This window comes from Amphibalanus amphitrite, unplaced genomic scaffold (genome assembly GCF_019059575.1).
Source record: "Amphibalanus amphitrite isolate SeventyFive unplaced genomic scaffold, NRLGWU_Aamphi_draft 001460F_arrow, whole genome shotgun sequence".
In the NCBI taxonomy this organism is placed as follows: Eukaryota; Metazoa; Arthropoda; class Thecostraca; order Balanomorpha; family Balanidae; genus Amphibalanus; species Amphibalanus amphitrite.
This window is the reverse complement of record NW_024882953.1, coordinates 108,183-134,850: the sequence shown is the minus strand read 5'-3', so window position 1 is coordinate 134,850 and position 26,668 is coordinate 108,183. Positions and strand designations below refer to the sequence as shown.

Sequence of the window (26,668 nt, the reverse complement as noted above, 5' to 3'; positions counted from 1 at the left end):
TTTGAATATAATATGTATTGTACGATCAGTTTGAATAGTGCAACAGGTCATCCACATACATATTTACACATATTTCAACAGCTTAGTGCGTAAGTCAAGAAACTGAGATGAAATGAAGAGGCAAGAGAGGCACGAGCGACAGTGTTTACCATAGACTCTATAGGATAAATGATAACAATAACACGTCAAATGTATATTTAAACACACAAAGCTTTCGGTATGAAAATACCTTGATCACTGTGTTAACAGAAATGAGGACAGAAACTCTTCTGTTAACACAGTGATCAAGGTATTTTCATACCGAAAGCTTTGTGTGTTTAAATATACATTTGACGTGTTATTGTTATCATTTATCCTAACTGTCTTGGATATTCTATATATAGACTCTATAGAATGAGGTGGAGTCTTCATAATAATTCGAATTATCTTTGGGCGTGTTGAATCAGTAACAAATATGAAAAAGTGAAGAGCTGAGAGATGCACAACAAAACTAGTTCAGTTGAGAACGATATGCTCCACTGCATCTCTATACACTTATTAACACTCAGCCCAAACTATAAACAGCGCACACTCGTCCCTCAGCACATTGCCCAATGTAGAATCTCCGGTATACAACAGCCGGGCGAACCGCCGGTCACTGGTCAGTCCCAACAACATCAGCGGTATCAGTCAACACTAAAATAACAGCCCGGCTCAGCCGTCAGGCCGGCCGGCCCGACACCGCACAATACAAACAACAGGCATCATGTCAGCCTAACCAGCACTGGTAGATCGGGAGCGGAGTTATCTGTCTCGACACGCGATCTACACGACATTCAAGAACAGCTCGAATAGTCACCAGGAGGTCACAAGCCGCGGGGAACCCTCGCTCAGTCGCTCGGTTCTAAGCGAACCCGCGCTTCTCAGATCGTGGCTCTGCACGACGCAGCGCACAACACTGCGCCGCTCATCCGTCTGCCAGCGGTAGAGCAAGCTAGTTGGATACGATTCTAGCCGAACAGACTCTGAAATCCTCCGGTCAGGCGCGTCCACAACCCGCTGAGCCCCGAGGGCGCGGCCGTGGGCGGAGGCGGAGCCAGCGGCGGCGGAGTGAAGTCGTGTCGGTTCACCTCCTGTGGAAGCACACACGTCAGATGTGTGGACTGGGGCGAGAGGTTTCACACGGGGGTAAAACTGAACGCCAGACTGACATACTAAGGGACCTTCCGCTCCGATACTCACAAGTATATCGGATATATGTCAGTACTAAGAACAGCACTGATATACTCAGGACACGAAGAAAACCTACGCTCGCATGATTAGTAAACTTGGGTGCATATGCAATATGCATCTGGTTTTACATTAACGGTACGCACCATTTTATAGCGCCTCACTGACCTAACCAGGGATAAGTGAGTTCACGGTCCCCGCCATTTGCTTGCGCTTTTGAGTACGTCTGTAGCCTAGTAACCATCAGCGACAGCCTCAAACAGACTTGATGGATCGACCGAGACTAAACTGACGACGCAACATGTCCCGGAAACAGCACAGTCCGACGGTACAACACGGCAGTGGAGCCGGCCGAGGAAGCCATTAGACATACACGGGGCGAAAGGGGCTCGATATTCGCCGGGCATGATACACAGCACAGCACCAAAGCCAGGCAATGCACTTAGCGGAAGCTCATGCATCATGGGAGGCGTCGAGGACAGATGCAGCGCGATAAAATCGATACAACAGTCAACGACAGTTTTTAATGAACATGCCTGAGCAGCAGGGCGCCAATGCTGCAGCGAATGCTTCTGAGAACGCTTTCAGGATCTAACGCTGGTAACTGGTGATAAAGCTTTGCCAGAAATGCCGATTGTTAGCACAATGAAGATATTATTTGCATGCATGCTTTTTAAATTTCTGATCGATAATGTTCTAGCCGCTTACGTCACACCCAACAGGTGTACATGGCAGCAAGAAAAGACACCGCTCCAAAGCCGAACTGCGTCTTGACAGTGCTGTGAACCACGGCCTGTGGACAGTGCCGCTCAGTGCGGCCTTCACATACTCGGGGCTGGCGTGACCGTAAATTATACATCGTTTGGACTGGGGAAATGGTTCAACAGCGTCCACCTCGCCCTACGTGAAATAGTTAGCTGTGACTGACGTTACATGAAAGATCAGTGTGCAGCAACCGCTCTATGACGGGCGACTAAACGAATGAATTTTTACTAAGATTTTGAGTAAGCGGAACAATACGTAAATGGTAATATGCGCCAATGGTTCTATGTATTATTTCATTACCAGAGATTGTTACCAGAGATTGTTGATGATTGTTACCAGAGATTGTTGTGAGATTGTTAGAAATGAGAGAGCAACCTGAATGTGATTACGTATGACTGTTAGATGGATGGATGCTGGTCATCGTCATCGTCATGCGTTTTAGCAAACATCACCAAGGCCATTCTTTGGCAACTGTGATTGTGTCGCATGAATATATGAATATATGAATATACCAGAAATGATATTCATAAAATACCCTATTATTGAACGTATAGGCATCAACCAGCATTGAGAACACTGATAATGCACGCAATATATAAACAAACAAATGTCCATAGACAAACAGCAAAGAAGCATAGATAGATAATGCATGAGAAAAAGCAAAAGGCAGCATTAGCCACATAAAGCAGAAATGTTGAACGACGCAGTAGGTACAAAAGGCGAAATGCGCGGCCTGTGAGCTTTACAGAGAGCTGCACAATAGTCATAGTGGAGCAAAGCAGAGGCGCATGGAAGCACTGGCCAAAGGTATCTTGATTGGAAGGAGCCAAACACTCACGTATCCCGACGACCATTTGTGCTTTATTTCGGGAAAAAGATCTTCGATCGGTCCTCAGCGGTCTCTCCCCCCCTGAGTATCGGAAGAAAATGTAATTGGCCATCTCAGAGGCAGATAACGGAAGATAGTTAAGTCAACGGTGTCAAAGTTCCGTGGTGTGTCCAGTCAACAGTTAAGTCTCGCCTGTTTGGCACTTACATTAGCGTGAAAATGGACGATTTTTACGCTTTTCAATGGAAGTCGCAGCTTTGGCGTGCCGAACTAACTACTGTGTCGGGCAGGGTTGTCGCAAAAACTATCAGCCGGTGTTTTTCAGTGTTTATCAATGTTTATCAGTCGGCATTGCTTCGTAGTATTGTGGCAGTCTCAACTACGAAGAAAGTTAGTCACCCGGTCGAAATCGTCATGCAATGAATTATAAATGTCGCGTTAGTCTAGTCAGCAGCACAAGGCAGGAGTCGTAAGAGTCGTACAAGATCCATAGACGGTCGGAAAGTCATGCGAAAGTCACTCAAGTCAACGTTCAGTATTGCTATTTAACAGCGGCATTCTATAATTAAATACAAACCACACTTGAACAGGCAAAGTTCCTAATCAGACAGCGAATTTCACACCATGCTACTTCAAGTGACCACGCCATACAAGGCGGGGTGCTAGTCACGCAGTACACTATGTGACTACGAGTACACAAACACAACACTCTACTGTGTACGAGCAGACATGTCGACAGCTACGTGCAGGGTCAGTCATCGACTCCCAGCCAAAATAAACACACACACACACACCACCTCACAATAACACACCAAGGCCCACCTACCCTGGCACACCATTCAGACCAAAACACGGACCCAGGCCCGGCCGGCGCCGCCCGCCCACAACGCGCCGAGGGAGACCACCACGGCGGGGGCGGGGGCGGCGGCGGCGGCGGCGGCCGACGGGCGGGGCGGCCCGTACGGCCTCCCCAGTGTCACGTGCAGGTAGTGCAGGGTGAATACGGATGATGTTGATGACTTGGGCACGCCGCCCTACGGAGTGGGGTCGGTGCGAGACAGACACACGATAGACCGGGCCCGTTCAGGCTGGTATGGCGAACACTTGGCAACAGTAGCGCCAAGTGTGACAGGTTTCGTCAAGATTGGTGCACGGCTCCTATACAGATACTGACACAACCGTTCTCGAACAACATAGTCACGGCATAGGATCAGATAGATATCACGGGAACACAGGGACGCACTGACAACACAAAGAAGTAACGTGACCGAACTCACTCGAGGAAAGACACAAGAACACGGTTTGGTAACGCCGCAATTTGCCGTCGGGTAAGCCCAAATGAAATGATTGAAAGTAAAGTGACTTCTAAGCAGGCCATGGTGCGGCCTAATTTATTCATTTACATTGATCATCCACCTTCCAGACTACACCATGTGTGAAAGTTCTCACATGTTTATGAAATCGCTAGCTGCACTCGATAGCTCGTTAATAAATCCATAGTCACACACCGAAAAACAACGTTTTCAAATGACAGAGACCACAAATAAAAACACACCAGTCAACCAGGACAAAGACTCCTATGGCAAGTTCCCGCTTGTCCAATATGTAGTCATGAAGAATACTAATCACTGTTATAGCCGGTACACATACACCAGTCACATAATCGTACACCAGACAGACACACATACTCCGGTAACATAGACAGCTACTGCTAGAAAGCTACCCACCCCGACCGCCATAACTCCTCCAAGTATACACCCCACCTGTCCGTTCCCCGAGTATACGCACCGGCACACGCTCCAGCAGGATGGAGATCTCAGTGGGGCGCTCCTCACTGACGCTGAAGGCCTGCTCACGCGGGTAGTAGCCCTCGGCGAACACCTGTGGGGGGTAGGAAGGATGGTGAGGTGACGCGAGCATGGCTGAAAAAAAGACACACCGGTAGGCGGATGTTCGCTACCGCCCGGCCGCGCGCGCGTGTGTGTGTGTGTGGGGGGGGGGGGGGGGGTGAACGAACAACGATCAACTGGCCGGCTGAAGCCCCATGAACTTAAAATCGCCTGCGTTTACAAGAGTTTCTGTCCACTGCGTAGGTTTATCCACCACATCAAATGATGTTCCGGAACACATGATCCACCCGAATATCCCAGTCTTGATACATACTGGATTGAAAGACCCGTACAACGACCTGTCGCCAGTCACGTGACCTGACACCCATCCAGGCGTTAGCAGACGCGTCAGGGAGTGCCGGCAACACCGCTCCGTGTCGCCAGTCACGTGACCCGACATCCATCCCGGCGCAAGCTGAAGCGTCAGGGAGTGTCGCTAACACCGCTCTGTGTCGCCGGTCACGTGACCCGACACCCGGACGCCAGCTATAGCGTCAGGGCGCGTCACTAATGACCCTATCGTGTTGTAAGACTACATATTTCGACGGATTATCACACAACGCTAGGACGTTCAAATTCCTTTATGGCCCGCATCTGTCACGAAAATGGGTGGGGCGCGTAATGACGAGTGCTACCGTCTGTATAGTGTTTCTGTACGATGTTTTGTTGAAAATGACAGGCGAGCAGGCGCCATAAAAAGCGAGCACATCGTACAACCTATCCAGCCGATATCCTAAAAATTATTCGCCGTGCGACTGGGAACAGAACAGACAAACCTTGCATGGGCTTGCATGCTTGTAATTACTCCAATGTCAAAATGACTCAGGCGAGATACGCGAGAATATCATCCAGACATTCTATTTTTGCTGGACAACTTGATTCAGCGACCTTTTTACTAAACAATTTATAAACATCACTTCATTAATAATTCACATGCATGCTATTGCTATGACCAATGACCATGATATCAATACCTAGATCACAGCCACGACTTGGCCCATGTAACACGGACATATCATTGGTCGAATCTGGTACACCACAGAGCTATTTCGAGCCGCACGACCTTTCGTGTGCTACCCCAGACTGCGCCGTCTGATGCGAAGGTCAGGGGACGACAGCTCAAGCTGCATGCCGCTGTCACTGACCCTCGTCGGTATGTGTGAGTCTTCGAGAGCTCAGGAATCTAGTAGTCAGGCACGGATCGGCTGAATTCCCAGCTGTCTCGTGTTCCGTACGATCCCACCCTAAACACGATCTCGCGAGTCCCCAGTAAACTCCTGCCGTCAATACCATTATGTTCCGTCCCCGATTCGGTCCTGCTACCCCTTACCCGTCCCACACCGTCCCCTAAACCGTCCCGTCCGTCTCATCTCACCTCCATCACATAGTTTCCGGGCCGCAGGATGCGCCAGAACTCTCCGTGCTGGGTGGTCTGGAATCCGATGTTCCTGCCCTTCACCTTCAGGCCGGCGCCCTCGATCGGGTTGTTGTTGATGTCGACCACGTAGCCGCGCACGCCGCGGTGAGCCTCGCCCAGGAGCTTCACCAGCGCCTGAGCGCAGGAGTGCGGGTGAGATAAGGACACACGGTGGAGCGGTGGAGTGGCCTTCGCGGGAGTGGAGGGGGAAGTGAGTGAAGAGAGGAGCAGGGTCACCAGCACAGTACAGACAACGCATACTTCAGTGGATGAGTCTGGATGTGCTAATTTGAAATAGCCGCACTAAGGACAATGTGCAACCAAAGAAAACCAATGCGTCACGAAATCATTTGACTAGTCCTACCCTTCCAGTTTTCACCAAAGGGGTCGAACAATACCCAGCCCAAAGGGGTCGAACAGTACCCGGCCCTATCACTCTGCCCTTCCCTCACGGACCCGATTATCAATCCTGCCACCCCCCACCCTTCCAATAAAACAGCAGCACCCACCTTCCTGTTATCCCTCCAGAAGCTCCTCAGCTGGCGCGCCTCGGGGTACTTGCAGCAGGAGAGCTCGAGCGTCAGCTCCATGCAGCCGTGCCAGACGTAGTTGTAGTCACCCATCCCTCCGGTCAGCGGGTACCACTTGGCTCCGTTGGTGATGCCGTCAGGGAAGCGTTCGGCGCCCAGTCCCTTGTTGGCGCACGGCTCGCCCTTGTACATTTGGCCGTGGTTGTACGAGTACACCTTAGCCAGGTGTCGGAGAGTGTCGTCATCAGGCGAGCGCGACTCCGTGGTACGGAACTGGCGGATCACTGCAGATAGAGGGGGAGAGTTAGAGAGGGACCGGTGAGAAGGGTAGAGCGGTGGGTGACTGCAATAGAAGGAGAGAACTGACTGGCCACGGCGGGCCGAGGTAGATTGAGCCTGAGGGACGTGTAAGACAGAGGGGGAGTAACAGAGGGACGGGTTGTTGGGGTAGAGTGATGACGGCGAGGTCAGGGGAAACGTGACCGGTGACGGACGTGAAAAGAGTCAGCTGGTGGAGTTTCTGAAGGAAGATAATAAGCGCTTAGGACATGACCAAGAATTCAGATGGGACAAGAATACAGCAGATGTCCGCGTCAAGTCAAGCTCACACATCGCAAAAACGTAACACGAATCGGTCGTCAATATCGAAGTTTGCGGTTCGGCGGGCGTTCCATTGTCCATAACCATCACCATGGTTACGAGATACCGCAATATGCCAGTTCAGTCCAGATCAGTCCAGTGTATTGCGTCAAACACGGATCAATCCAGTCCAGCATGGGTCCGTCAGGATCACATTTTACCTTCTGCTAATTCCATTCCCCCTCACAAATGACAATAGGATATCGAAACTAACACTACCACCCATAACATGAGAAAAGAAAAAGTTAAAGTTGACGGATGAGCAATTCACTACTTTCAGCAAACGTTATTCAGAATATAAACATTGAGCATAGTTGACTTGAAGGGGAGTCGAAAAACCATAGCCTTGGCATGCTCCAAGCACCAGCTCATTGAACCAGCCTCCATAAAATGCATTGCATCAGATGGGTGAGACCATGCGCAGGCGATCAAATTATCCAGGATGGCGTCTATTGAAGAATAATTAAAAGACTAATACGGTAACAGTGTCCCATAAGAAGCAGGCAAATCCATAGAAATCGGGACTAGGAAAGTTGGCCAGTCGGAAATGGCCACCATATCCTCATCTGCGCCAGGAGGGGGCCTTAGGAACAGAGCGAGAGGCAGGTCATACCTCGGATCGGCTCGCCCAGCGCGTTCCACACCGGCTGCACCACAGGGTCATACCAGGCGCGGCCGGTGCGCTGTGGCACGGGGCTGTCCCGCACGGAGTTACCGTCATCTGTCGGACGTCCGGGGAACCAGTAGTTGCTTAGACAGTCGCTAGGTCAGTCGGTCGGGGCTGGGTATTGTCTGGTGTTGAGTTAGTCGGTAGAACTTAGAACCAACAATTACAGAATAGTTTGAAGGATGATGACGTATAGAACGTTAAAATGCACCTTAAAGAAACAATTCGCCCGTCACCTAAGTATGTTTCGTTAAATCACCGATGACCGAACAGGGCGCGTGTCACGTCAGTCGTCAGCTATGTATGTGATCGTCACAAATCGTCACCCTGTCAAGCCTTGTTCAGATGCCAGGATCCGGGTAAGCGCTCAGCACAGAAGAAAGATAGAATTAAGTTTACATCAAGTTGAGAATGCATATAAAGCGTGTGCAATGAGCATACGTCTCAGTAGTTCCCACCGAACTGTGCCGGGAAAACCACCCGGCCAGTGCTCCGCTGGCATTATCTTTCCTCTCACCGGCGTTGGGCGTGTTGTCGAACGGATAGCTGGCCACCAGGGCACCTCCGTGCAGCTGGGCCGACAGCACGAACTGGATCTTGTTCAGCCACTCCTTGATCGCCTCCGTCTCCACCTGGCTCTTCTTATTGTTGGTCTTGAAGTAGTCCGGGAAGTTACGGTTCAGGTCGAAGCCGTTCGAGTTGAACCTGGAGAGTAAGAGGGAATGATGTGAGCCACCGACAGAAAAGGGAAATTTGTGACCACTGGCAATTAAACAGATGAAAGAAAAGACTTTTTCAGCCTTCTGATTGTTGCGTCATGATTATTACAGTACCATCACGTCCAGCGCTAGAATCGGACTCGTTTATGGCAAAAACCCACCGTTCTTCGTGACCATAAACCATTTATACATAACGTCATGAGTAATACCTAGTATGAGTTTTAAAATAACGACGAGACAATGGGCAATAAATACCCATAGCTCGATCCTGTAATTCAGAGAGTCATTCATCGCGGGAATTCTGCAAGTGTGAGAATTTGTCGACTCATGCCTTCTAGGTAAGCCGGGACGGATCACTGGAAATTACTGTTGGATTCTGGATGGTTTGAGGAAATATCTGCAAGCAGCAGGTAAAATATTTGCAAGGATGAAAATCAGACGGTCTGTTATAGGTCAATATGAGTCACTTTATATGAGCAATGAAACGACGGTAACATCTGCAGTACCTCAATCGGTACACTCCGTTCACTTCTTGCAACAGTAATCGTGGATAAGGGCCAACCGGGCCAGCCTCTATACGATCCGTCCTCAGGCTCAATTCCAATCCCTCGATATCTCTACCATTTCTGTTCCAACAGCAACATAATTAAATACGTGAATGTTGTCTGAAGTAACTGTTCTTGTTTGCCTGCTAACGGGATGCGGGTTAGCCTTGCCCTATCTAAGCTCATTTATTGTTCAAGGACCGCTGTTTCGAGCCAAACCCATCAGAACGGTCATAACGGTACTATGTTTGCTAAGGGCGAGTCTTGCAATGCCGCATTCCGATTATTGATAATACAGCAAACCTTGATCAAAGGCTGTCTGTATTTAAATTCAATCAAAACAACCAAACTGTCAGATCAAAGACGGTGTTTTAAATACCCGTTTTGAACGGGATGTGTCAGACGCCACACCTTTCTAAATTCTACATCTTACGGTCCCGTTAGAACAGAAGCTCTGCGGGCAGCGAGTGATTCCAGTTTGGTATATCGGGGCTGATTCCAGCTCAGCTGTGCGTCACCACTGGGTGCGGCTCGGGAGATAATTGGCCAATGAGTGACGGCTGGATGTGCCAGATCATCGCCCCCCCCCCCCCCCTCCCCCAGCCCCGCCCGCTAGCCGGACCCGCCCTGCCAGCTAGTCCGGGTACCGCCCTACCCACGGGCCTGACAACAGAACAGCGGCAAATGATCACCACCGGTCCCTTCGCCACGTGCAGTATAATGTAACACCATGTGCTCAAGGCTCCAATATACATAACACATATATTTACAGCCTGAGGTCTTGTCATCTCCAGCCTTAGGAAAGGAATAACTAATAACTCCTCCTGTACCAGTCGATTCCCGCTTTCTCTCAGGTTCACCCTCATCCTCTCCGAGCTAGTAACAGGGAAGTGTTCAGACGTGAGCCTTATCCAGCTGGCCCACCTCCCTCCCCGCCATCCAGCCCAACCCGGTCCGATCCAATCGTTCTATCGGTCAGTGCCGGCCGACCACCGTTCGTTCGGTCCGGGTTCTGTCACCGGACACGCTCGGCCGCTCTCACCATCCCACCCAGTCCCGCTGAGACCGGGAGATAAAATAACGGTGGGCGACTGACAGCAGATCGACCAATCGCGAGTCGGTAATTAACTCGAGGTCGGGATTCAAGACTGCGGACTCGAAAATCTGGGACTGGAGGACTTTAAAATTGGATCGGTACTGGGACTCAGAGATCGGGATTTAAACTCCGAAATCAAGCGTCGTGAGTCGAAGACCCAGTGTAACGTTCGTCAGTGAGGATAGGGTGCGCGGTGAACGGTCGCGGAGGCGCGCGGTACGCGTCCAACGGTACCGAACGCAGAGCCGTGAGGAGTCGTGACGACAAGGAGCGACGGAGCGGAACGGCCGCGGAGGCGAGACGGGGGCGAACGGGTGGGTGTCGGGCTCGGCGGCAGACAGTATGCAGACGGGACCGACAGGATGGTTGATGGTTTAGAAGAGACCCAGAAATGAAGTGTGAAACATTAGCGATGTTTGATGCAAAGAATAAAGCGATCGCAAGCCAAGCGCAACTATGAGAATGTTCTGTTGAGAAATCGCCTTGCTCCAGAATGTCTTTAATCGTTCAAATACTGATTGTAATGATGAATTTAACTGGCAGTTGTTTCCACAACATATCATCAAATCAAAAACAAACTAAACTGACTGAAGTGGAAACCAACAGGCGTCAGCAGCTCTCGTTCTTACGATTTAAATCCAACAGCCGTAAAAGTTTAACGACCTATGCTGGACGCTAATTTACGGTGAAAAGAGCAAATAGCACAGCCCACAACTGTGAGTTGCATCACTGCGATTAAAATGGGCCTGGATTTTGACGCCTTTCCGTGAACGGATATGACGCAAGGCGTGTTCGTGCACAATCAGAGCAGAGCGCTCAGCGTAGGTCCCGTGATAATCACATCAAAAACACCCCAAAAAATAAAAAGCTGAGTCAGCTATATGTAAGAGTCCAAATCTTCTTCGCAAAAGCAACGAACAATAGCATGAAACTTATCCAATTACGGTCATGCACATTACACATAAACCGGTAAAAGGCCAACTTTATCCCGTCTGCGTTGTCCCCTCTCCTATCTCGTCTAACACAGCAATAACAGTGGGAACGTCCGTCCCTCCCAGCTAACGCCGCCACCATCCCCGACCAGCTCTGGTGGCATACCCCGACCTGACCTGACTTCATTGACCTCACACTCGCCACCCCTGACCTAACCTCACCCCTCCTGTGACCTCCCAACTGTCACCACTCACCTTCCCTGGCCGCCCTGGCAGGAGCCCTCTCGGCTCACTTCGAATCCGTCCGGGTTCATCGAGGGCATGATGTGCACGCGCGTGTTGTCCAGCAGCCAGCTGACGTACGGGTCCGTGTTGTACCGGGTCGTCAGGTACTGGGGACAGAAAGTCAGCGATCAGATACAGTGCATACTGTATACTGTATATGTTGAGTCAGTGGGGTTAGCACCTACATACTCGTATATGTGGCTATGTGAGTACAAAATGAGAGGGCTAGCAGGTGGTCGTTTCAGGCAATATTAAGCGCGCTTTGGGAGACCGTGCGATGGTAGCCTCTACTACAGACATGAGGTATCGAATTACGACAACTCTACTCCAGGAAACGCAATTACTGATGCGAAGGTCGAGAGGCACAACACTGATTGAACAAAACAATGAGAGTCAATCGACAGTTACAAGCCACAAATCACTTCGTGAGACAAAAGGACACTTCCCGAGCCGACATGCGACCTCGCAGTTGGCTTCGGGCTCGCGTGCGGAAAATGAAACCCAATGTGTCCGCATTCATATCTAACATATGTCACGAAATCCACCGTGCAATATGATTCAGGGACTTATATAACTGATTGCGTCTCATAGATTTTAAACAAAGGACAATGCATCGATTTGAAAGGATAAGGTAGCTACTGTGCGTAAATGTTTAAACAAAGGACAATGTGTCTATCTGAAATGATAAGGTAGTTACCGCATCTTATCAGCACGCAGCAGGACGCAATTGCCAAAATTAAAATTGGCAGCAGTGCGTTTTCAGTTAGCCTGTAGCCACTATCATCGGTTTCCCTTTCCCTTTATCCTTCCCATACAATTATGATTTTCATTCAGCCACCCAATCGGATTTGCATCGGCCAGACGCGCTCCCAACAAACAGGCTGACTCGCAGCGCGACAAACCCGCCGTTGCGCGACACAGTCATGTTTTGGGTGCTGTTTTGGGTCACGGTCACCGTATGAATCCGGCTACTGCCACACAGGAGCAGGCGGTCGAGTCAGCAGGGACACAGGCCGAGCTACCGGCTACCGGCTTGGTTAGGTAGGTGAGATCGACCGTTCAGCAAGGCCGTATATATAGCCGTTTAGTGCCGCGGGCAGATCAATCTCATGAAGACACACAAGAAGCTAATTGCTGATCTATCTCAGGGGTGGCACTAAGGGGTAGAGCCATACCATCATGAATACTGATGGATAAGAGCGGAGCCTTCCCGAGAAAAACAACGGGGGGCAAGAGCGAAGGCAGCTTTGTGCCGGCACAATGGCGATATGGAGAACGGAACTGAGAGCCGTCTCGCAGCGGGTCGCAGGTCGCGAGCAGACTAACGGAGACGGAGGCGCTAAACATCGTCTATGTGGTGGTGTGGGCGGTGCTGGGCGACGGACTGTTGGCTTTGTGATTTGGGAGAATTAGCTGAATGCAAATGCGGATAACATACTAGCACGTCAATTGGTTTTAAAGTGTGGCAGAGGTGTTTGTAAAAGGTGGATGATAGTCAAACTATTCTATTTACTTTTCTCATCAGTTGACGCCAGAACGGGTAGCAAAATGGGTAAAATATGTATGAAGTGTTCCTTTTGTGTGACCGAGACCCAATCCAAACAAAACACGCTCCGCCTACACAAAAGGCGAGACTCCCCACCCCTACACGTGCGTGGTCTCTACGTGCGCGAGCGAGCGCACACCTCCACAACCCACACCGAGCGCGGCATAGCGACGACGGCTGGGGCGACTGACTGGACACGGAAATCCCGCACTGGACGGCCAGCCGCCGCCTCGGGCAAGCCGGGTCCTCGGCGGCACGGGATGAGCCGCCGCAGCGGCCGGGGTTTCCAGAGTGTCCCCTCCCTGCGCTCAGGGATTTCTACCACATTATGGGCCCGTGAGCCAGCCTTCCCACCGCACGCCGACTTCCTCTGAGGCTGCCGGCGTGGGAACGACCAAGATTACTTTACTAATACGACCGACTGCCCGGGAACGACCGCCCTGGAGAAGCCCAACGCGGCGGTAGAACTGGGCAACCGCACCGCTGCTCCCCGTCTAGACTGGAAGACAGTGTACGGATTACAGGGGATTTTTAAAGCTCGCCGCTCGCACCTGGTTGTAAATTCCCGGCGACGTCACCAACTTACCTCGATTAGGTGAATGAGAACCTCTCGGCCGATCGCCTCGTTGCCATGAATGTTGCCGACGTATTTCACGTTGGGCTTGCCGATCATATGCTCGTAGGGTGAGGCGGAGACGACCAGAACCCAGAGTTCACGACCTGGAGCGGGGAGGGCGTCGGTGAGCCTCACTGCATCACTAGCTGCACATAACCCGACACTGGAGTAACTAACGGCTGCCGCCAGGTAAACCGAGCACAACAATCACCGCTGACGTCAAGGGATATGTAAACAGAGTCGTCGGTGAATACGAAAACCATTAGAAAGGCAGCAAAGAATAGGGATTGCTGAATCATTACAAAATACAAATGGCCCTCCAATGTGTTTATACGCAGCGTAAAACCAAGTTACCGACTTTTTTCTGCCGGACAATTTATCGGATAGGCAAGGACGCTTATGTTTGTAACGGTAACGCGATAAGAAACAAATCATTGTGAAGTTCAGTTACAACGGTGATTTGTACGAAATACAGGTGAGACATCCGTTTTCAGTAAGACTTATAATAAACATTTGTAAGGAAACCGGTAATGGTAGGAAACCTTAATTAATGTCCAGCTCAACTGGGATCAATCAACTGAAGCGGTAAGCAAAGATAACGACTTCCCATCATTTCCGATATCATTGAAGAAACACTTAAAGCATGATTTTTCATCTGTATCTTCACTGAGCAAAACTGAATGCATCAAACGTTTCAATGATATTTATCGCAAAAAGTTAACACACTTTATGAAAAATCAAAACGCAACCTGCTAATTGTTCACTTCATACAAGATTCAGCAGAGCATTCCTAAGTCATCGGTTAAGTAGCAGCTCTTCTTACTCTTAGAGCTTGACGGTCACCACGACAGACACAGAGCTTCATCGTGATAGTACAGCGGATGAATGGAACCCACCTTGAACTGAGGTGCCGATCGAGTAGAGTGCCGTGATGTCCGGCCGCTCTGCCGCCACCTTCCGCATGTAGGCCGTCAGCTGGTCGTAGTTGTGGTAGCTGAAGCCGACAGAGTCCGTCTCACCGTCCTGGAACTGCGGGTCGAACTGGGGCGGCTCGTACGCCGGCGCCTGGCGACCCTCGGCCGGCAGCAGGGGCCGCGGCGGCACCTCGGCGCCTCGCACCTGCTTGATCAGCATCACGTAGAAGTAGAGGAACGCCACCAGGAAGACGCACATGTACCACTTGGCCGTCCTCATGGCGGTGTGTGGCGGCAGCGACCCGCTGCGACTGTGAGAGGAGCGGGGGGACATGGCCGGTCAGTGGAGGTGTCCGGTGGTGCTCCGCGGGCTGCCGGGGGCACACTGCAGGCGCACAGAGCGGGGCGACGGTGGACGCGCCGCGCCGGCGGCAGCGGTCGGGGCGGGGCCTGCAGGGATGCGGGCGGACCGGGGGGCAGAACGGGGGGCAGGGGTAACCCAGAGGTAGACGGCGTAGAGACAGGACAGCGAGGTGAGCAAACAGCCGAGGTGAGGTAACGCGTCACGCGTCACGGTCACGGTACGTGACGCGGCGGCCGTGGACGTTGCAACAGGGGGCTGCCACGGCTGACGGCGGGCGGGACTGGACAGAAGGCTTTCACTCTTCGGTGAGAGAAAACAGAGCGGAAATGGTCGAATGATGCACTTTCGAGTCCCCACCCCTCCCCCTCCGAGAGAACAGCTAGGTGTTGTAACAGTGCCCTGAGTCTGGGTAGTGTTAAAATCGGCCAATCGTCAAACGAAATCCACTGCATACACGAAGTCCTTTGGAAGTAAACAACTCATACGTAAGAGTCAACGCATCAGTTTTTATCAACAATAAAATCGGTGTGAATTCCGTAGAATTCGAAGCGCAATTGTAGCCAACAAAAGATGCAAAGTAGCGCCTTCTAGAAGTACTGCTCAATGCCACTGACAAGAAAATTGTAGAAACTCTTCCGTGTTAGGGCTTATCATATCTGTTTGTCCCCGAGGCCTGACATGCCATTTATATAGCTGGCACCTAATTCAATATACCCTGTAGCTGGCATACCTATGCGCGATTGCACAGTTCATACAACCACTAGTGCCGCGTTCATATCATTTCATTCCAGGAAGTGTCCTCAATAGTTTGCCATGCGCCTCCCTTATCCCCCGAGCTGAGACCGCCATTCAATGCTGATTAGCCAGACGGCGAAGGATGCACCGGCAACAGAGGGCCTTCAGCAGTACACCGTCAGCAGGGCACCGCCAGCAAGGACAGGTCTGACTGTCTGCTGATGAGGGGCCGGTGACGACACATCACACCGTCTGGGGTCAATGGGATCGACACACAGCGCTTCCAACGGTCACGGAACGGAACGGTGTGGATTGGCACGGAACGGGGCGGGGCGGAATGACACATCCAGCAGCGGAAAAGTGCAAAGTGCCTACCTACCACGGAAGTCACAGAGAGGACGGGTATATAGGTAAATGTACAAAACGATGTAAAAATTGATACGATAAGCAGTGGCGGATCCAGCTCAGAGTTTTTTTGTTTTTTTTTTGGGGGGGGGGGGGGCAAACCATAACAATTTATCGATTCTTTCCATGCCTCGCGCATAGGCGTAATGTTAAAATTATGCCGTTTGGGAGGGGCAAATGCCCATTTTGCCCCCCCCCCCCTGGATCCGCCACTGACGATAAGAACATAACGCTAGTTACGGTCTAAAACTGGATATAATGGAATGGAAGAACGGGAGTCCGTCCAGAGCCAGAGCGATGGGCTTTCACGTATGGTTGGAGATAATGAAATATCCAACACAGACCGTGACGAGTGACATCTCGTTACCACGCGGTTCAGAGGACATCACACTGACACATGCATGACATAAAGCCTGCACGACGTGGCTGCGGACTATAACGTCTACTGCCCCGAGGTTTTCGGTTTGATCCGGTGTGCACTGCGCAGAGTCCAATCTCGCATCAGTGCACCCTCTCAGTAGGGATGGGCACGATGATGTACTGCCGTTGGTCACGCCCGCCGCACACCCAGCCTACGGCTCATCTCCGAAACATTCCTGGACAGCAGCCAGGCGAGCCGCGCCCAGAGCAGCGACTGTAATTCACACCAGAGCCTCCCAACACGAGCTCACAGCAGCACTGATCCTCGTGGAAACCGACAACCGTGCTGACGATATGGATATTGTTTGTGACAGTAATCCCCATCTAACGAGGGTGGAGAAGCATAGTAAAATCCGTTGAAGCTTCTTAGCTGCCATCATTCGTCACAATGTCACCTTTGGAGGACACATTAACGACCTACATTCACGACTTCAGCGCACAAGACTGTGGATCTCCGAGAGCGGAGTTGTTCCATCCTCAGCCCAGTGACAGGGCCGGGAGGCGGATGACAGAATGGTGACGGACATTAGGACGGCACGCATGGTCGAGCCCCACACAGACACGGCGTATGGCTCACAGAATCAGACCGGTAAGTGCTCGGCACCGCCTGACCGGGTTAGGAGCCGGGAGAAGAAGGGGGGGAGGGGGAGGGAACTCGGAGAGACAGGTCCGCCTGCCGACGGTGCCGGTCGGGAGATTCTGGGAGGAGGGAGGGGATCACAGCCGGGGCCACCCATTAGCGGGTTCCGCTCGCGTCTGCCGACGCTGCTGGTCGGGACGGGACGAGACGGAACACCATCACGTTGTGCTGAGTGGGCGAACAATCCAGACGGGAACAGAATAACAGAATGATCAGCATAGACAGCGCCAGCGGGAATGACAGAGAGGAGACAGCGCGGCAGACGACCCAACGGCTGACGGGAAAACAACGGGGACAGACGAGCGCCGGCCGCCGAGGGGCAGAACTGCGGGTCAGTTCAGCGCTGAGCATTATATGTACAAATACCGATCATCCAGCCTCCTACTCCTGCCAGCCATTAGAGACGAGCAAGGTAATGATGGCCCCAGCAGCCACATGTTCTATTATTGGCCTCCCAGCAATTATTCTGAAATTAGTATCAACAGACGAAACGAATCCCTACAAAAAGACGAACTATGCTCAATGCTCATATGACGGTACGGAAAAATACGAAATTGGGAGGAACAGTGACCCAGTAGCATCAGATTTGCAGTGTGACGCTTTCACCACACAACAAAAGGAACACAAGTCACGAATAGGCCACAAACAATGGCCGTAAAACTGCCAATCGTGCGTGCCTGGACTCCATCATTTTAAATGCCACGGACTGAGGTTCATGAAATATATAATGATGTGATTTACTGAGCTTTACGGTAAAAACCCAGATGATGGCAGCGTATGGTTGGAAACTTCATTCATGGTCCTAGAAATCGTTCGACGTTCCATTATCGTGGAGACTGCAGTGAAGGCCCGCCCGTCACTGTGGCCCAGTTTCTGTCACTCCCACATTGGAATGTGCTGTGTACGATTCCGAGTCAACCCTTCACGGGCTCGTACTAAAGAGACGTGGACCGTCCCGGAACCGCCCGAGGCTACCCCTCAAAATAGGCCGGCACGATGCGGACAGCCCTACTCAATGGGTCTGTTCCAGTCGCACTTCCTAACACCTCTATGTAAACTCCTCCAAGATTGCTTCCCTGTTCCAGTGGCAGCTCTAGCCCCTACAAAGCCAAGGAGGGCCCTGCTCCAAGCTCATCTATCTTGCTCTTGAAGGAGCTTAAAGGTGTTAGGAAGTGCGACTGGAACAGACCTATTGATGACAGTCCTCTGGAACGGGACGTGTTACGTCGGAATGTCACCCGAGGTAACCATACACCATTGAGAGCCTCTATCGCGACCTCAGCATGGGTTTGGGCGGAAAACAGCTCGTCAGTGCTCTTTCAGCCCGTTTCTGACACACCCCAGTGCATAACCACCCTTAGCGGCAGCGTCAACCTAACGGACTGGCGGTGAGTCTTCCCGGTACACCGTACCCCATCCGACACGCTTTGTGCCTCCTCACCCATCGACCCCGCCCGGAATGGTGCCGCATCCCGCCCGGCCCGCCCGCCTGCCTTCCCGGGCGGGTGACCGAGCGAGGGATGTAGGTCACCGGTGCCCCGCGGCGCCCGGCCGGTGACGCCAACGCCGCATCAGCCGGTAACACGCGCGCGGCCGCCCGGGGGAGGGAGGGGGGAGGGGGAGCGAGGGCAGGCGGTCAACGTCCCCCGCGGTCACAGGTGATTGTAAAGGCAGAGCGGGCGCGCTGCTGTATGCATGCAGCCGGTAAAGGAAGCAGATGCAGCGTCCGGTATGCAAAATGCCGGCCGTGCTGAGCGAGCCGCCGGCCAGGGTCGTTGGTTGGTGTTTGAGAAACAGGCGGAAGGTGTGGAAGACTGTGGGACCAGAGACGCGGATGTGATGACCCGGGATTCGGGAACGAGGGACAAAGAGGGACAGACGAAGTTCGTCAATGGTGTGGATGACGGAGGCTAAGTGAAAAAGGTGTCAAATAAAACACCTGCCAGTAATGCACCAGCAGTCCTATCAATCTCCGAAGCGATAATTAATATCATACGTTTTAGTAAGCTGGAATCCATAGAACCAGCAAACGCACCGTCACTTTCATCAGTGTGCAGCCAGCGCATAACGAAAACATAGTAGGTACATTCAGGAACACAAAGATGAGCTCGGTAGGATTGGAGGAGCTCTAAGGTCTCATGGAAGCCATTCGACCCACTGACCAACATCCGCGCCCACATTGTGTGACGAAACATCCAAGCGACAAAAACAACTGCCCTCCCCAACATTTCCATCTGGTGGGAGTCGCCTGTTAGGTATGAAAAACTAGAATAACACGTAAGGTCGTGCGCCCTAAAACCTCAATAAATTCCGCATTTGGGCGTGAGCGGCCTTCAGTATACGGGCATTTTAAATGGCGCACAACAGTGACGACTTTCTAAACTCCCATGGTGATATAAAGAGGAAGCTTCGAGAAGTCTCCAGCAATCGCTCCCATTCACTTTCCATGACTGCCGGACAGCAGTCCCAGTTTCACCAGGAGAGAAACCGGTCGGGAGATTCTTTGTGCCCGCTAGCTGAATGACCAACGCCTGGCACCAGCTACCAGAGTCCGCTCTTATCAGAAACGATGGCAATATCCGCTGATTCACCGGTGGCAAACCCGACCTGAGACGGACCGGCTGACCCGACCAGACGACCTCGTGCTTGACCGCTGTGTGACGTGAACGTCACAGATTGAACAACCTCGTCTGACCGGCTCGCACGCACACAACCAGTTGAGTGGCACGCGTGGCCCGCATAGCACAACACCCAGCCACATACCTACCTGTATCGAAGTCGACACTAGCACGACACACCCTCCTCTCGCCGTCGGTGTGAGTCTCGTCGGTGCGTACCACTCGTGACGCCGGGACCGGTTCTGCGCGTGACGCTGTGTGACGCTGACTGGTGGCACCGTTGGAGACGGACGCAGGAGAAACCCTGGCCAGCCGCGGCTGCCCGGAGGCGGCCGAGCGGCGGCGCTAACGGTGCGGCCACTGGCCCGCGCGCCTCGGCGCCGCCACGCGCCGCGGCTGCGGTCCGCTGCCTCAGCCTCCCCAGATACAGCCGAAACTTGCCGCCGAATATGGCCGGATAAGTCAGGCGAATCGACCCTTTTCGGGGTTTTACCGGGGCATTATAGATGCCGTTCAGACCAGCCTTCTCGCGGGGATGTTAGAAGAATTAGGGGAGAGTGGGGTGGGTTGTATCAGTTTTTACTCCGAGACCCATAACCTCGTAACTATCCGTGATAAACTCATTATTTCCATACTATCTCCTTCCTTGATTCTTCTGCTTTTTTGTGCCAAGTAACTTTTCCGCTACCTCTACTAGTTTTTCTTCTACAGTCTGCCGAATAGAACAATGTTTTTGATACAACCTGCCCCATGGCTTGGGTGAGTTGTATCACATGGTGGGGTAATTTGTATCACTAGGTATTTCACGTTTCAGGGAGTGTGCTTGCTACTGGTTTTGAGCATAACAACAACATTAAATGGGGTTGATACAATGTATATGCTCAAAGGCTTCACTTTTATTCGACCAAACTTAGGTCAATGCAATCCGAACGAAACATCGAAACGAACGAAACATCAACAGACTTGACGCAAAAGTGGCCCGTTAAGAGCAAAGAAGCCAACACATTGTGCCAAAATGGAACGAGTATTGACTAGCTACCTACAAACGCGAGCCAGGGCTTAGCTTTCGCGATCAAAAGCAACATACCCATACATACATACATGTTACAACATACCCCACCCGGCTCTGATACAACATGTACCTCGCCGCCATCTTGGAAAAACATCCTCGTGCTCAAAAACAGCGGACAGCTGGAGAAATCCATTTTCACTCACGCAGCCTTAGAACCTACCCTCACCACCGCTACGGAGATCTTTCAAATTCGTGCACATCTAAATGTCCAAAACACACATTTTCTTGCAACTCATTTTTTTAGAATGACATTAAAAAAACATAAAATCGGCTCTCACCTCGAGACTCGTCCACCCAGCCACACGACAGAACAGGGAAAGATGGCGCCCGGAAAACCTCGTCGGCTGGTCGTGTCACGAGCGCCATCAATTGGATAAGTTTCGCACAATTCGCCCTGATACAACTTGGACATGATACAACTCTCCCCGCTCTCCCCTACACAATGCAAATCACTTGGAATTCCTGCCAAGCTCTCGTTGTCATATAGTTCTAGCTCCCCTTTCAGCTTCATGGCTCTTTCTCTTTTTTGTATTCTTTCTACGCCATCTTTCTACGGCCGTCATTATGTAGCGTGGCCAATAATGAACACCCACTAGGGTTTGAAGCCCCGTAGTGAGTGAAGAATCAGGCGAAAAGGTGCAACAAGTCCCATTCTTGTTATGCATACTAGCTCACAGCAGTTCGCTGGCAGTGAATTCAGTTCGCACAAAAAAGTTGAGCATGACACGCTCAGCGGACGCGTAATTCTGTGAAAGATCAGCATATATGACGCATACTTTAGGGTGCCGTATACAAGCGTGCGTGCATCTATGCAAGTTGTAAGCACAGATGGCACAATTTCGGCGATTTTCACGCCAAAGCTACTTTCTTCCGGAGGGAAATGGCTACTGTCACGTTCCAATTCCCCTTGGCCTTGTACGAGTATCTTAAGGAGATTTAAAAACTTTCCAAAGGCCACATTCTTCGTAACATACGGAGCAGCCAGTCTGACAACGGGAACAAAACATAGACCACGCGTTTTCGCTATCGCACAGTTCATCATCGCTGCCTATTACCGGTTAAGAAGCCGACCGTCTCGAGTAGCCTGTTATCTGCGCTCGTTACACGTTATCTCACAATCGACAACCTTGTTCAACAAACGTGCTAAAAGGTGGACGATTCATTGCGATCTGCACCGATCAGCCAGATTTGTCCAGCAGCATGGACAGATGGTGTGAAGTGATCAACAGCCGCACCACGATGATGAGACGAGATGATCTCACACCGGATACTGCAGGGTGTATCACACCAGGTGATCCACGGATTATTTCTCGGACGATGACCGGCTTATGTAGTTACGCAGGACGGAGCAATGCGGTCGCACGTTTCACATTGACGCCAGGGCGTGTTCAGGTGGTAACGATGGCCATGCACTGATGGCTAAACCCTGATAGAAGGAAGTTGACTTTGCTGTTGTTTCATTTAATTGTGTGCCTAAAGTGCTAAGACATTTGGCACGATTATTAAGGAAACAGAAGTCGAGTTCACGTAGACCAATTCATAAAAGCTATTTCGTCTACTTAGACGACTTTGATATAAAAGTGGAAAAGATGGTTCAATTTATTTCTTCCTTGCTACTTAATGCCTACGAATCGTGCAATACCTACGTAAGAAGTGAATCGTTCTGCAGAATGACTCAACGGTTGTCAGTTTAACAGGTCAACCGTCAAGGCAATAGACGGAAGCTTTTATTTTGAAAAAGAGCCAATTGCAGGGAATATAGCCGCACGAATTATAAAAATCAAACCACAGAATGGGTTTCCATAGATTCAGACGACGTTCTTGCAAGTTGCACAATACACACCCACGTCCATAAGGAAAATAGCCGGCTGTGCGTCCTCAATTGACGAAGACTGGACCGGCTGACCACTGACCAATCATGACAAATCATGATCATCAGAAAATGATGTTGAAACGAAGCCAATGCGACCCGGATATACTTGAACGGATGACGCAACGCACAGTCCACAGACTACCCTCAGGTGAAAGGGAGAGACGATGTCCTGCTTTAGGCGAATCACCGATGCTGCTGCGACCAGGCAATCGATCGTGAAGCAGAGGTTCTAGATATTCCCGCCAGGTAGCACTAAGAACACAAACGATATTTGAGCGCAGACACTGCTCTTTCGGTCTTGAGACCATTTCAGGGTTGTTGAATGATGGGATAAGGCATAAATAACATGAAGCATGTTATCTTTGGATAAGTTAGTGTAGACATTGAGCTGAGTCGACCACCGACGGTCAGGTACATACCTAATTGACCTGACTTGGAAGGTCAGCGGTTTACCGATACCAAATCGGATAGGTACCATTGTCTTTCGCTTGTGGAGTGCAACACATCCGATTCTTTTCGAGGCTCTCGCTCAAGTACAGGGGCCAGCCCAAGAGAGGGGTGTACGAGCTGTCGAAAGAGAAAATGGATAAATGATAATACCGGCGAGGGTCAAAACACCATATACATGGCCGTTTTCTGAATCGTCATATTCAACCGGAATATCTGAAGTCGAATAAAGTACTATTATAGCCAGCGAGACAAAAATAGATTCGCGTGCAGCAGCTAAGCTCACATAATGCCAGCACGCAATGTTTCTTATAAAAATCAGAGACTCATCCACGTGGAAGTAGAACCAAAAGAACACGATGACGTAAGCACGTCAATTATTATTGTAGTATTTCCGTCACATCCATCAGCCGTTTTCGTGGAAGGTCTAACGAAGACAAATCCGTGGAATGGATGCAGTCAGCCGTAATGCAACCACTAATTATGAAAATCTTAGATATGTGAAGCCAGCGTTGTACTCAGGAAGTCAGGACTAGTACCTATCGAGACCAGAATAACTCCTGATATGCCGGATAGGTGTCGGACCTGTCGGTCATAGTACCGACAACCTTAGACCGGAGGGAGCCAAGACCTTTTTCTGGGAGGTTATTAGGAGACATTCGTCCCATTTGCAGGGTTGTGTGCAACTCAGTGCCCTCTCGACACCTTCCCAGTCCTGCACGGTCGCTGTCCGTTTCTCGGACACTGGCATCACTGGTGATTAGGTCACACGACCGCGTCAACTGGGTGACGAAATGTTGACTCACGCTATCATAGCTTACACCGAACAATCACAACTACAACACGGAGACCCAGCAGCCAGCGGCGGTGCTGTATTGTGGATTGTGGAAGGCTGCCAAGCTCATACTTGAAGCTAGCACCGGCGCCGGACATAGCGTGCTTTATCACAGGCTCTTGGGTAGGTATGATAAAGCACGCTGGCATGTAACTATTTGGGTATGTGAGTGTGTGGGTAGGTATCGTGGGTGCGTGCTAAGTGATGTCAAACGAAAACACCCCACGAGCCGCGACTACAATACAAATTACACAAAGGAGCCGTCCCATCAACACGATTTCAGACCATCAGCTAGCATAATATATAATGTTTCAGGCTTTTCCAGTTCAGCGTTACGATATCGGAAATATTATGTAAAATAAGGCCAAGCGTTTATTCCCCGTATATTTTTAGAGGCGCGTTAAGCGTTCAGTCCTTCAATGTCCACTGACCACCGCTCAGTGGATTTTACATTTTGGCCGGTTCCAGTTAAGCAAAGTTCCACTTATATCGATTCACGTGAAGCAAGGGCAACTCAAAAGACGCTTAGGCGTTGCAAAGTTCCACCCACCCATCGATCACTCACCCTGGAAACTACTGCGGTTAACGACACAGTAGTTTCCATGCCGCTTTGGAAAGGACGAAATGGACGAAATATGGACGAAATTCATATCCAGTTATTACACCAGACATCTACGAGTTGTCCGGTATTTCTGATGGCATACAATGAAATTTGTGAAATTCCGACGCCTAACGTAAAACGGCGGCAAACGTTAGGGAAGGGTGGGAACGCCGCAACATCTATTTTTCATTTCTAAGTAGAGAACTGTTACTAGACAATAGGCATATCACATGCATGTTATCACGTCACTTATTGTTGAAAGCATATAATTACGTAATTTTCCAGTAAAGATAGCACACCAGTAAAACGCCTTTTGGGCGAGGAACGAGCGAGCGAGATAGTGAGCCCTGCACATGCGGAAGGGCGTGAGGGTACTTCCAACGGGCTTGCGCAAAGCACCCCTCTAACCGGTCGCTAGCGGTGTACCAAATTTGAACGCAATCGGCCCAGTCGTTCCTGAGATCTGGAAGCGGCACTATGCACGTGCGCACGTGCAAACGGGGTCCAAACTGACTTTTGCACGGCACCCTACTAACTGGTCCCCAACCGTGTACCAAATTTGAGCGCAATCGGCCCAGCCGTTCTCGAGATCTGGAAGCGCCCCCTGCACGTGCGCACGTGCAGTAGCACCTTAACCGCAACACATGGGAATGCATTGCCTGGTGGGTGCCTACCTGTATGCCAAGTTTCAGCGAAATCGCCCCAAAAATTACCGAGTTATTAAAATGGAAACAAATTTGACACCTCTTATTGTTGTATTTTGCACGTGCACTGGGGGTGACCCACATGCATCGAGAGTATCCTATTTTTGGTAGAAGGGATGCTGCTACCCTACAAAAATTACCGCAAGTCAATCGCCCAAGCGGCTGCTGAGATATGAGCCTCTCAAAATCACTACTTTTGCAAAACAGCTTGAATGCCCTTGACTTTTCACGTGGCACGTGCCACGACGGTCACTGAGATGTATCAAAAGTAGTCAATTACGGGGTAGAAGGGATGGGGCTACCCAGCAAAAAAGACCGCAGGCCAATCGGTCCAGCGGTTGCTGAGATATAAGCCTCTCAAAAGCGTTACAGGCCGGGCCGGGCCGGGCCGGGCCGCTCATACTGAGATTTTTCCGTTATATTGAAAAGACTCGCTTCGCTCGCTGCGCTCGCTCGCTCGTAATAAGCACTGACCAAATTTAGGGCAAAATAGACTTCAGTCTGAAAATTTTCATATAAGCTCAATCTTAAATTTACGACAAAATCCAGTATACCAATTTTACAAACAGCAGTCTACGGAATAAAAGCCCGGCTTCATTTTCCACGGACCAACACCGTACCATCAAGCAGCTACCGATAATAATTTAGATCGACTCTGGGCGAACGGAAGAACGAACGGATCACACACCGCCGAGTCACTCTCAAACCACACATGAGAAAACACGACACAGACTCAAGACACCCATCAAGCAGCCCACCCACCATAGCGGGTGACCCACCTTGATTTTCGTTTGGTGTCCATCCTGGTCTCGGGGCTGCTCCTGTATAGGTGCCGATCGCTCCACCGACCGGGCAGACGTGAACTGATTCACACGTCAGTCGATACGGCACACTGACGTCGGTGGTCGTACGTGACGTGACGTCACGTTACTATTGATGTGACGTGACGATCCTCACGCCTTACTGCTCCTCACTAAGGATCGTCCACAAGTGATGCCGGACCGCCTGTATCGAGTGGGCCGCGCCGCAGTGCACTGACTCGGGGCCTCCAGCCGAGTGCGATCTTTCCTCCAGCTGCAGGCGGCGGGGCCAATCTGAGCTGCGCAGAGCAGGGGCCAGCCGGATGGACGAGTTTCCGGCTTTCTGCCGCGCCGTTACTGCAGCCGCCGCGCCGGTTTGGGAAGTTCCACCGGTAACCGCAGGTCGAGTCCGGTGTGTTTGACCTATACGCCGAGCGGACGCGTTATCTGCGACACGGTCGGACGGATCACCGTCACCGCGGGTCGTCCGAGAGCCGGTCTGTCGCTGAGTGCAGTGTCTCACAGGTCACACTCGCTGTACCCGACACTTGTAATC

General features: G+C 51.1%; 1 protein-coding gene across 5 annotated transcripts; it reads right to left on the bottom strand.

Moving 5' to 3' along the window:
- Positions 1–26,518, bottom strand: LOC122373214 (carboxypeptidase M-like). 5 transcript variants are annotated; one of them, XR_006255003.1, is made up of 11 exons: positions 26,092–26,518; positions 14,581–14,909; positions 13,655–13,788; positions 11,493–11,629; positions 8,463–8,650; positions 6,619–6,923; positions 6,068–6,244; positions 4,592–4,684; positions 2,813–2,883; positions 380–1,112; positions 1–150 (listed from the first exon to the last, which is right to left on the bottom strand). XR_006255003.1 is itself a non-coding variant. In XM_043351062.1 (9 exons), the coding sequence occupies exons 1-9, from the start codon at positions 26,112–26,114 to the stop codon at positions 990–992; spliced, it is 1,509 nt and encodes a 502-aa protein (XP_043206997.1). In that variant the 5' UTR covers positions 26,115–26,518; the 3' UTR covers positions 274–989. The 5 variants fall into 5 exon arrangements, 1 of the variants encoding a protein (XP_043206997.1); XR_006255005.1 differs by lacking the exon at positions 26,092–26,518 and adding an exon at positions 19,930–20,083; XR_006255004.1 differs by having other exon boundaries at positions 1–1,112; positions 2,813–2,884.
- Positions 26,519–26,668: the final 150 nt, after the last annotated feature.

Bases quoted from the DNA above. Each gene is read 5' to 3' on its own strand.
- LOC122373214 (XM_043351062.1), bottom strand. From the start codon at position 26,114: ATGGACACCAAACGAAAATCAAG. The intron at 14,910-26,091 runs GTGGGTCACCCG...CTCCTCTCACAG, and splicing joins GACACCAAACGAAAATCAAG to TCGCAGCGGGTCGCTGCCGC. The intron at 6,245-6,618 runs GTGGGTGCTGCT...TCCTGCGCTCAG, and splicing joins TCTGGAGGGATAACAGGAAG to GCGCTGGTGAAGCTCCTGGG.